General features: G+C 42.1%; 1 protein-coding gene across 5 annotated transcripts in view; it reads right to left on the bottom strand.

Moving 5' to 3' along the window:
• USP46 (ubiquitin specific peptidase 46) overlaps positions 1-12,548 on the bottom strand; it is a 68,795-nt gene that overhangs the window by 25,161 nt on the left and 31,086 nt on the right. For all 5 annotated transcript variants that reach the window (XM_054729074.1, XM_054729076.1, XM_008140303.3 and 2 more), the window contains exons 4-5: positions 11,967-12,196; positions 3,734-3,810 (exon numbers count right to left, since the gene is read on the bottom strand). In XM_054729074.1, the coding sequence (XP_054585049.1) occupies positions 3,734-3,810; positions 11,967-12,196 (307 nt within the window). The remainder of the gene's footprint in view (positions 1-3,733; positions 3,811-11,966; positions 12,197-12,548) is intronic.

Here is a 12,548-nt window from a genome sequence, read left to right as displayed (position 1 = left end):
TGATACCACACCGCAAGGAGCTGCGGTAACCTGAGGCGGCTGCTCCTGTGGCTCTGCTCAGCCTCACACACCTGCGACCCGTTTACCATGGCACACCAACTGGGAAGCTTTGTTCTGGAACCTACAGCAGTGGTTCTCCTGGCTGTTCCTTAGAATCACCTGGGGAACTTTAAAAACAATCTCAATCTCCATATCAGCCCCCTCACCTGCCCCTCATCAATTACGTCAGAATCTCTCCAGGTAGAACCCAGGCATTGTTCTTAAAGCGACCCAGGCGGCTCCAACGTACTGCTCTGCAAACATTCACGTGCGTTTGAATCTCCTGGAGATCTTGTCCAAATGCAGATTCTGATTCATTCATTCATTCTTGGGGGACACCTGAGATGCTGTGGTTCTAATGAGATGCCAGGTGACAACAATGGTGCTAGTCCACGAACCCCTGTTTGAGGGGCAAAGACCTAGAGCAGTGGTTCTTAAACTTTGGTGGTATCAGAATCACCAGGAAATTAATTTAAAATAGAGGCCTAGGCTCGCCGAAGTTGAATATGGCCTGGGCCTCAATTTTTACCAACCTTCCCAGGTGAATCTGACACAACAAAGTTCGAAAACCACTGACTAGAATATAAAAAAAAAAAAGATTAAAAATAGAAATCCATGAGAAAAAGTTATGTATCAGATATTAGAAAACACCATATAACAACAACCAAAACTGAAACACAGGACAGTGAAACTGAGAGATAAGTGTGTGGCTGGCAAAGGAAGTGCGGTGGGGCTTATATGAACTTAGTACATGAAAGAAATTTCTCAAAATAAGTAGAAAAGGAAGTTTCAAAAAATAAGATTAACTTTTAAAATAGAGTTTCAGTAGGCTCCTTTCCTTCTGGCTGATCTCCCTGGGAGAAGGGGAATTTAAATGAGAGTAAGATGGAGGAAGCGGAAGGTAATCTCAGAACTGGGAGCACTCTGAGGACAAAGGTACGTTTCTGTGAAGGAGCCACAGGGAGGGACTAAGGCACAAAAGGAGAAAAGGCCACGTGAAGGTAACTGAGATGAACTTCACATAGTTTAAGTTTTTACCTGAGGCCATCCCTTAACTTTTCAAAAGGATAAAAAATTTACTTGGTATCCTCCTAGGGTAAAAAGGGCTCACCTCGCCTAAGACACAGTACTGAGGTTTGAAATATCAGAATTATAGCTCAGCGACAATATGGATCCTGTATACTGAACTTAACTCCATTTTATATCAGCATTTCTCTGGGACAAAAGTTCACTGAACACACATTGTAACTGATCACCGAAAACCATTCTGGAAGGAGGTGGCAAAAATATGACATTTAAATACCACAATTTTAGCTTGATTTTTTTTTTTTTTTTTTTTTTTACTTTTTCATCATCAAATGAAAGATAAAAATATCACATCAGAAGAGAAATGGAAACATGATATTAAAGAAAAAACTTCAGAGTTCTAATTTTAAAAACAAGCCTTCAAGAATGCAAACCAAATGAAACCATGAAAAGGGCCAAAAATAGATCATAATCATTCCTCATCTTTTGTCTCAGATGGAAAAAGCTGGCCTTCCTCCTGCACATCCCTCTTGGAGGCTGGGAATCTGCCGCCCGGTCGCAGAGCTCTCGGTGATGAATGACAACGCCTGGCAGGTGTTGGGAGGTGAGGTCTTAGGCTTATATGAGGGCAGGTATAGCTAAGTCAGTCAAGGTCTAGTTTAAGAAGGATGTAAAATGAGGATGGGCAGGCATTTCAGGAATATCATCCTGCACAGTCCCATCAAATGAGAATCTCATGTTGGATGAAAGGTCTTCCCAGGCTATTTCGTGCTCACCCATCCCAGCTTTATCATCTCCGAATGCCTCTAGCCTGCCTTCCTCGGGTATGCATGGCCAATATACTGCATACATTTCTCCAGAAAAAAAAAAAAAATGAACACATAAATCTGGGTTCCCAAAGGTTAAATTTTTAAAAAGATTTTTATTGATTTCAAAGAGGAAGGGGGAGAGAGAGAAACATCAATGATGAGAATCACTGATTAGCTGCCTCCTGCACACCCCCTACTGGGGGGTGGGGGGCTGGGGATCGAGCCCACAACCCAGGAATGCGCTTTTGGCCCGAATCGAACCTGGGACCCTTTAGTCCGCAGGCCGACACTCTATCCACTGAGCCAAACTGGCTAGGGCCAAAGGTTGAAATTTTAACTAACCATTGGCCCTTTACCTAATTGGCCTCAAAGCTAAGGCCACTGCCGTCTGCCTTTTTGAACAGCCCAGATCATGCTAAGAGGGGGAGCAGTCAACCTCCCTAACTCCCCTTCTCAAAGAAGGGGTATGGACAAATACCCTTTCTCCCATCCCCTCATCTGCAACTAACGTTAGCACAACCTCAATTGTTTCTATATTCCCCGAGATCATAAAACCTTGGGAAAATAAAAACTGGCTTATTTTCACAGGAAGATTAAGAACCCATGTCATAAATGGAACCATTCAGAAGAAAAAGAGGCCATCCTTCTCTTTGCAAAGAGGTAAACTTTTCCTAGACCCCAGGACCTAAGGCATTTGGAGACAAGGAGACATGCCAAACCAACAGGAAGCGCTCAGGTACCCATCAGCGCAGTGTTGGGGTGTGGGGGGGGTGCACGCAGCGGCATCAGGCTCCTGGGAGATGGGAGAGCAATCCGCCCCCAGCTCACACAATACCTAACCCCGAGACGAACCAAGCTCTTCCACGTAAGATGACTTTCTTACAGTCAATGGCCACAGCAGTCCCTTTAATCCGCATCTTCTAAAATGTTCCAAGTCACCCACACTCCTGAAAGAACAAGTCCGCCCCCTACGCCTACTGCCGGGTGATGACACCTTAAAGCGCCCCTGAGCGGCAGTACCTGAGCAATGACCACACAGTCTACACTGGCTCCCTCACTCTCCAGACCGGTTTCATTTCCTCCAAAGCACCCATCACCATCTTTAGATCCCGCCGCGTTGTAAGTGCTGCGAGAGGCGTATCTGGTGCTCATTCCTCTATTTCCTGTGTCCAGACAGGGCCTGGCTATTGTGAGCACTCACGACCTCTTGTTGGAAAGAGGAGAGGAGGGGAAAAGGAAGCTATGTCTACAGCAACTTGGAGCGCAGTTTAAGTGTGCAATCCCTATGGTGATCTTGCGCACGTACTGTTCTTACACTCAGGCTCCTTACCTCCACTCAACCCTAATGAGGAGCCATTTTTCCCCGTGAATGATCTCCACACAATGCTGGAAGCTGGAGGAAAAGGCAATTTCCTCATTGGTTCTCAGCTCAAAAGTGCATGATTTTTAAAATAACAGAATAGATTAGCTTAGAAAAATAAAGGAATGGCAGGCATCTATAGCATTTATTAACTTAATTGTGTAACTGTGTGTGTGTGTGTGTGTGTGTGTGTGAGAGAGAGAGAGAGAGAGAGAGAGAGAGAGAGAGAGAGAAGAAAGTCCTTTAATATATCTGTATTAAAGATTAAAGGTTTAATGACTAACAGCTTCCATTTGACCCTCTCTCTTCTCAGTAGGACTCTTTTCCAGACCACATACACTTATTTTTAATCTCTCTTGGAAAAGAAGAAATAGAAAAAAGTATTGTATGGGTTTAAAAGAAAAGGAAGATTATTTCCTAAAGAAATATAGGATGTTTTCCCCACTTATTTACTAGCCTGATCAAAAGTTCAGACCACACTCAGAATTCATGAGGTTACCTCAGGCAGTGGGTAATAGATGTATTCTGCTCCACATCGACAGAAAGATCAAGAAAATCTTCATCTTTGCTACTAACCTGAAGTAAAAAAAGAAGAAAAGAAAAAAAAAGTCTTAGGCACAAAATACACAACAGACATAGTATCTTGAACACTTAGTGGTAACCGAAAACCATAACTGCAGTAAAAGTGGTGTGTGGCTTTGTATATTCACTGGCAAGCAGTTACCTTGAAACCCCAATCTACAGAAAATCCCACATTTTCAATTTAATCATATCTCTAGCCCAGCTTTGATTCAGAACTTTTTATTTTTTAATGTTTTTATTGAGAGAGAGAGAGAGAGAGAGCGAGAGAGAGAGAGAGAGAGAGGGAGAGAGGGAGAGGGAGAGAGATAGAAACATAGATGAGAGAGAAACATCAATTGGCTGCCTCCTACACACCCCCTACTGGGGATGGAGCCCACAGCACAGGCACGTGCCCTGACCGGGAATGAAACCAGCAACCTCTTGTTGTGTAGGACAACACTCGATCCACTGAGCCACACCGGCTGGCTAGAATTCTTAGGTAATGAAATTACCTAAATCTACCAGATTTCTCTTCCTCTCCACTCATTTCCTCCACTGTTCCAAAGTAGGAAGTATCAGACAGGTAGCCATATAGCTCAGACCGGCAGAATGATAACGGAAATGGAAAAAGGACGAGAGACGTAGAAAACCTACTACTCTGGGGATCAGCCCTGCATTGAGTTGTCTGCACTTTCTGCAAGTCCCTTGAAATCACCTCCTTCTTCCCATGTCTGGTCATTCCAACCGCATGAGGGGCCACGGAGCCTAATGCGCACGAGGCTGGAGAGTCACACAAGCTCCAGGTGCAGCTGTCCTTTGATACAAGACGAGGCCGTCATGTGCAGAGTCCTGCGCTGTCCGTGATAACAACTGGCCCCGGAGCTGGCCTGGAGCCGTGCCTCGCACAGGCCTGCCCGCCACTCTGGCCCACTCTCAGGCGGGCTGGCTCATTCCGGGCTAGTTCTCAGCCCTCCACAGATCCAATTCCGGGCCTACTTATTGAAGCTCACCGAGGAAGTGTATATATTCCAGCAGTTCACCAGCATTTTACCATCTTGGAGTGGGAGGGACCAATTATTCCTGCAACAGCCTTGAGGTGCTCAGTCAAGTGGCAACAAAATGAAAATAATACTCCTTTACATGTGACAATTACCTTGTGACCCAATACTCCACTGCTAGGACATTACCTAAAGAATTATTCAGAGATCTGAATACATCTTTTATACTTGTGTAAGTCTATAGAAGATGGTGTACTGAGACAGACTGCCCAGCGCCATATCCTATCTCTGCCCCTTATTAAAGTGGATGACTTATGGCCAGGTACTCAGCCTCTCTGAACCTCAGTTCCTCATCTGTAAAGTGGGGACAGTAAGAGTATCTATTTCATAAGGTTGTTCTAAAGATGTTATAAGTAATACATGTTGAGTGCTTTAAGAAGTAAACTTTCAACAAATCATGAGGAGTAGAAAATGTTTAAAAGGCCTAAAATGGTCAAGAAGTTGGAAACAGTTTACATACATTATGGGTATCATAGTAAGTGAAAAAGTTGGCTATCCAATTATGTGAATTAATTCCAATTTTGTATTTAAAAGGCCTATATCTCGTGGTGGACAAAAGTAGGTTTATAATTTTGAGTACAAAAAACACAGGGTTAATTCTTATATTATTATTATTTGTTAATTATGGTATTATTTTCCATATGAACAACTGTAAACCTACTTTCACCCACCCCTGTATATTTACACACACACACACACACACACACACACACACACACACACACACACGTCTCTATCATCCTAGTTTAATTTCTTATGGCACTTATTACTGCCATGGCAGAATGCATGAAAGGCCCCAAATCCTCACCATTGCCTATACTAGCCTCTTTGCCACATGACTTCACAGATCTCTCATCAAGGGGTATGTTCCCCAACCCGATTCTGCGTTCAGCCATGTGACATGCCCTGGCCAGTGGAATGTTAGAAGACATGATACAAGCAGGGGCTTGAATAAGCACTTGTGAAACTGCTCTCTCGCCCTCTGTCATCACCATGAGGCTCGGCCCACTGTGCCCAGGAGACGAGACCCATGGAGCAGAGCTGTTCTCACATCGGTGCCCAGCCAAGCCCAGCCTCGAGTCAAGCCCCAAGCTGGCCTGCAGACACACGAGTGAGCCAGATGAAATACAAACACACAAGTTCAGCCAAGTCCATAGCTGCATGAATTATAATAATAAATCATAGTTGATTTAGGTCAGACTTTTAGGGTGGTTCATAACAAAGCAACAGATAACCAGTACAACTACAGCAGGTCCTTGAATAATGTGGTTTTATTCAAGGTCATTTTGTTATGACATTGATGAGATGCCATAGGAACTTAACTCTTATTTATATCAATTAGCCAATGGTAAAATTGGTTTCATTATACACTAGAGGCCAGTGCAGGGATTCGTGCACCGGTGGGGTCCCTCAGCCTGGCCTGTAGGAATCGGGCCGAAACCGGCCCGGTGCACGGATTCATCCAGGGCATGTGGGGCCCGTCCCACCCAGTCCCTATCAGCCAGACCCCAGCAGCATATTAGCCTTTTATTATATAGGATGTCCAACAACTGCAAAATATACATTCTTTTCAACTCAGCAAGGGAAACAGCCTTCCAGGGGTCTTCAGGCAATGTTGGGAGACATTTTTATTGTCTCATATTGGGGGATGCTACTGGCATCCAGCAGGTAGAAGCCAGAGATGCTGCTAAACAGCCTATAATGCACAGGACAGCTCCCCACAACAAAGAATTATCTGATCTTAAATGTTAAATTCCAAGTTTTCAAGTTCCTGTTTTCAAGTACATTTAAGAAATCAGACCATGTGTTAGGATTCAAAATATGTCAAAATAAAGTTAGAAAGATTGAAACCATACAGAAGATATTCCCTAACCGCAATGGAATTAAATTCTAAAACAATAATATTAAAATATCTAGGAAAATCCCAAATGTTTGAAAATTAAACAGCATACTGCTAAGTAATATATGAATCAAAGAAAAAAATCACAAGAGAAAATTAGAAAATATTTTGAACTAATGACAACACATATCAAAAGTTGTGGGATGTAGCTAAAGCAGCACTTAAAGGAAACTTTATAGCTTTAAAATGCATATATTAATAAACAGTAGAGCAGGGTTTATCTTTTCTGTATGGTTTAATTACTCTAGCCCTAATACCTAAAATAATTTTCAGCATTTAGTAGGGACCCAATAAATATTTAATAAATGAATGAATGAATAACAAAAGAATGAACAAGTAAAAAGATATTTAAATTCCAACAGAGACATCTGGTGACAGAATTATGAATTATTTTCTTTTTATACATTCTGTTTTCTTTATTTTTATTTTAATCCTCACCTGAGGATATTGTTTCTTATTGATTTTAGATAGTAAAGGAGAGAGAGACACATCGATCTGTTGCCTCCTGTACACACTCCAACCAGGAATCAAATCTGCAACCTAGGTATGTGCCCTGAATGGGAATCGAACCGGCAACCTTTTTGGTATATAGTATGATGCTCCACCAACTGACCAACCCCGGGCAGGCTATATTCTGTTTTCTTAAAATAACCCACAGGTATTATATTTTTTAATTAACAAAACTTTTTCTAGAACCAAATGGCCTTTCTCGTGGGGGCCGGGGGGTGGGGGGAGGGGGAGAAGAGGTTTATAGCCAACTGAACTCATACACAATTTAGATAGCTAGGATCAGGTTTTACTAAAACTCTTACAGCTGGAAGGGAGCAAAAACAAAGAAACATTTTCTCCTGTTAGGCAGAAATCTTTTTCTCAGTTGTTTTAGGAGATGGGGGGAGGGGGGAAAGGTAAAAATCTAATTAACTAACTGGGTAAAGTTACTGTAACTTTCTCAATTCCCAGTGCAAACTGCTCCCAGGATTAAGACTGTGAGAAAGCACTGCTCAGGTGGATCAGGCCCGCTGGGAATATCAAAACATGGCATAAACCCTCCCACTTGGATTTCTCTCTCTCCCTGCCCAGATTGACACAGTCAAAAGCAACGAGTGATCAAGCAATTTTTTCTCCTTTCTCTCTTCCCAGAAAGCTGCCAGAAAAGAAAACCATTTTCTTCCCACACACAAGGATCTCATTCTGGTCTAAATGAAAATACAGCTTGTCTCCACGGAAACATATATATCACTAAGACTCCAATACTCTCAGCAAGTACAGGCTACATCTTATTCTCCTTTCTTCTCCCCAACTGGGTTCCCCAAAAACTCTAGTTTAAGAAGGGTGGAAGAGACCCGACTTGCTCTTCTTCAAAGTAATAATTACAAATTAATAGAACAAATTAATTTATAGGGTATACATATAAATGATGAGCTTTGCTACGTTTCTGAGTCATAAAAAGCATATTCAAATGTGCTTCTAAATTCAGAGACTCCTTTCCTGGGCTTATTAGAAAAGGGGACCAGGCAGGAGCCCGTGCTGTTCAGCCAGGACCTGAAAATGCGCTGGCCTTGAGCGGTGCCAAGACGGTGGACTTGGGACAAGTGGCAACTACAACCCACCTGGATCCCAGGGACTCAGTCACACCTGGGCACACCACCCACCCCACTCCTCTTCTGCGAAGGGCTCGAAGCTCTACTGGATCAATTTTTTTTTAAATATGTTTTTATTGATTTCAGAGAGAGAGGAAGGGAAAGGGAGAGATAGAAACATCCATGATGAGAAAGAATCACTGATCGGCTGCCTCCTGCATGCCCCCAACTGGGGCTCAAGCCCTGACAGAGAAGCAAATGGTGACCTCCTGGTTCTTGGGTTGATGCTCAACCACTGAGCCACACCGACCAGGCTCCCGGATCAATTTTAACTCCTGCAAACAAAGCAAGAAAGAGCTGTGCTATCGGTAGTTAATAAAGCGATTCTGTAGACAATCTTGGACTCCAGTAACAGACAGCAATGTGTCTTAAAGCCACTGAGAAGCACTGAAAACCACCAGTTTGCAGAGCAAAGACTCCGTGTCAATGGAAAGGAAGAAAATTAACAACAAAACTGAGCTCCAATGGGCCCTGCAAATCTTATGAACCAAGCAAAGAACCGCCAAGGCAGCGCTGAGGCTGCTCTGTAAACCCCCCACGCCTCAATTCTGAAGAGCCTTGCTCCAGGTTATCCAGGGGAGTCAGCACTGAATTACCCCCCTTAAAATAGTCTCTCCAGGACTACCGCAGAATGAAACAGTCTCCATAAATCGGCAGTTGACATTTGTACAGCAATCACAAGCAACATTTACAAAGGGCGAGACCCAGAAAAAAATATATATTGTTTTCTGAAAGCATGAAGGCTCCCACAAAGGGTTTTCCACAATTGGAGGAACTAGCAGCCAGGCAGCTACAATGGCAAGGTTCCCCGGGGGCTAATTTGCTGCTCGGGATCTGGTGCAGTTTCTTCCCACTGCGAGATTTCACACACGTGGGGCCTGGCAATTCTGACTGAAGCGCCGTCTGCAGGCTGCCTGCCCTGAGCAGAGGACCTTACTCAAAGGGGGCCTGCGTTTCTCATCCTGAGCAGGAAAGCTTCAACGCTAAGTGTTCTTTTACTCCAAGTCCTCAACATTTTACAGTACAAAAAAAAAAGCCTGCAGGTTATGTATTTTCTTAGAAAGTAGAGAGCTTTCTAACAATTAGAGCTTTCTAAAAATGGAATGCATCTCCTCAGGAGATTGAGTTCCCTGTCTCTGGACAGGATCCAGTAGATGACCAACTGGCTAGGACGACACAGGAGGGACTGGGGCACAGGGCGAGGAAGGATTAGATGACTCCTAGGATCCTATTCAGTGAAAGCACCTAAGAAAATGGAGGTGATCATCCCAGAAAGTCCAGGGGAAAAACACTCTTGCCTCAAATCATCTAGTACTCATTTCAGGGGGGAATAAATGTAAGAACCAATCTGATTGCCCCCAAAAGACATCCCCACACACTCTCATTCACTCCCACAAACCAACTATAAATGCTGGGATCCCATTATCGCAAACTCTACAGGATCATCCACAATCTTTGGAGAAATCTTTAGGCTCAGGTCTCCCCTCTATGGGATCCCTGCGGAAATAACAGACTAGGTGATAGCTTTTTCAGTACAAATATTTGAGATGCAACATTTGCATTTGAGCCTTCCTGAAAATCCAGACACTGGAAGATGGATTTAATAATGTGTTTATTTCAAAGATTAAAAAAAAATAAATAAACCATTTCATTGATCCAAAAGCAGGCAAGAGAGAAAACGAAATATAAAATAGGTGTGTTAAATAAAAACAAAGAGTAGGATAGTAAAAACATACTGCCATTTACTACGCATTTTAACCACCACCTCAGATGGTTCCAGAATGTGGGAAATTCTACGGGACAAACAGTCTGATTTCTTCAACAAATAAACCGGAAGAAAAAAAATGGGGGATGGGGTAACCTACAGATTAAGACAGAGACTGACTGACCAAGTGCAATGTGTGGACCATGTATGAATCCTGATTTGAATTAAGCAACTGCTAAAAAATATATACGAGATAAAAAAGTTCCAGAGCAACTGAGTGAATAATGGTTTAAAGAAATTATTTTTAAAAGTAATTGTACTTAAGTTTAAAATAAAAAGATTTCTTTCCTTTTAGAGATACAGAACAAAGTAATGAAGAAACTACAAGTAAAATGATATGTTATCTGAAATTTGCTTAAAAATAGACCAGTTTGATGACGAGGGAGGGTGCACGGAACAAGAGATGAAGAAGATAAGATGGGCCAATGTGTTAACAATCACTGATCCCAAGTAATACACACATGGGATTTATTATACTATTCTAATGCTGTATTCATATGAGTTTTACTGGAATGTAAAATACAAAGGAACGAAAGGAGAAAGGGAAGAAAAATGATATCTAGATAGATAAGTATGTGTAGAAAATGTGTTGGCAGGATATATTTCAAAATGTTCCACTGTTACCTTTGGGCTAATGTGGGCATCTCTGAGTGGGGAGATTACTGGTTACCTTTAGTCTCTTTTTGCTTAGCTATGTTTTCTTTTTTTTTACAATGAACAAATCAGAATATTAATTCCAAAACTGTTTAAAAGGACAGAGGAAAGACTGTCAGAAAACGAAGAGCCTTCCATTTAAATCCACATTCTTGACTACTTCTGTGTAGAAATGTTTTGACAGGGGTTATAGCCCCTTTACAAAATCAGATAAAAGCTACTATCTCCTCAGAGAAAATGCACAATCCTACAGAATTTTTCATGCAATGTCAAGAAACTCGAAGGTCCCTGAGGAACCCATAGACTTCCTACGCTGTTAGTAATTATAATAAGTAATAATATCTAACATTTTTTGCATATTTCCTATGTGCCAAGCATGGTTCCAAATGTTTTACAAATGTTAACTCACTTAATCCCCAGCAACCCTATGAGATAGGCACTGTCATCATCCCCAATTTACAGATGAGGAGAAGCCAGAGAGGTGGAATAATTTGCACAGGGCCTCACAGCTAGCGAGTGGCTGAGCCAACATTCAACTTGGCCGCCTGGCTGTAGAGCTGGGTTCTATCTACCATATTTTGCGCCACATACAGACTTAAATCAAGTATACCAAGCAAACATAACATCCTGAATCATATTCTGGAGATCACATCTTCAGATCCAACTAACACCAAGTGCCTACATACCATGTGCCAAGCTCATCCAAGCACTAAGCTCACTCAGCCCTCACAACTGCAATGTAAGGGACTTGCAGGAGTCTCCTGACTTCAAGTTCACCATACCACACAGCTGATTTCCTTCAAGTCAGAGAGATGGTCTAAGTCACACATGACCTCCTTGTAACCAAAATCTTTTCAAGATAACTGGTGGAGGTCCAGTACAACAGTTCAATCTGTGGGCCCTAAAATGTGCCCAGGATGCAAAGCAACCCAGTTGTTAAGAAGTGCCCTAGTCACTCTACTTTAGCCAGTTGAGACATCTTAGATGGAGACATGCTTGCAAAAGTTTGCACCTGAGGTTCATAAACATAAGTAGAAGTGTCTGCATGTACTGAAGACAAATGTTGATACTATGATACCACATTGCACTCACACACAACCTGGCCTCTACAAATACATACAAACATATTACATGCGAGCCCGAACAATGCTTACAGTTTCACAGTTCAAGCATCGAGTTTCATTGGTGAGCGTTCCCTGAAAAATCTCATGGACCCAAGTGAGTTCTGGTTTATTGTTCTCTGCAGGTTCATTCATGTTGCCATTTTTTAATTTCCCATTTTGTTTCTCCTGTTTCTTCTCTTCCTGCAGGATGTCCGCAATAGTGTTTAGCAAATAGTTTAAAAATTCGTGAGCATCCTGCTGCATGTAGTTATCAAAGAGATCTGGAAAACAGAGGGCCATTATTTCAGTCTCTGGTCCTTAAAAAGCAAACAAAAATGCTCAATTTTACAGGCGACACTTCAGTTTTTATACTGAAAGGGGGAACAAGAATGCACTGTACTCATCTCTATTTGGCAACTTCAATAGGTAAGTTTGAGAAGAATTTTTGGTCATGTTCAATTTTCACTGCCCCCCAAGAACTGAATTTCATATATTTCCTTAAAGTCATCATGTAAATAAAAAGCTAGCAAAATTTCTTTACAAAAAAGGTAGTAGAAATTACTTGGTAAGTTCCCTGATAAAATAATCAATATTTAATATGATGTGACCACCAATGATCAATTATTCATTCTG

This window comes from Eptesicus fuscus, chromosome 2, assembly GCF_027574615.1.
Source record: "Eptesicus fuscus isolate TK198812 chromosome 2, DD_ASM_mEF_20220401, whole genome shotgun sequence".
Lineage (NCBI taxonomy): Eukaryota > Metazoa > Chordata > Mammalia > Chiroptera > Vespertilionidae > Eptesicus > Eptesicus fuscus.
This window is presented reverse-complemented; position numbering and strand designations above follow the sequence as displayed.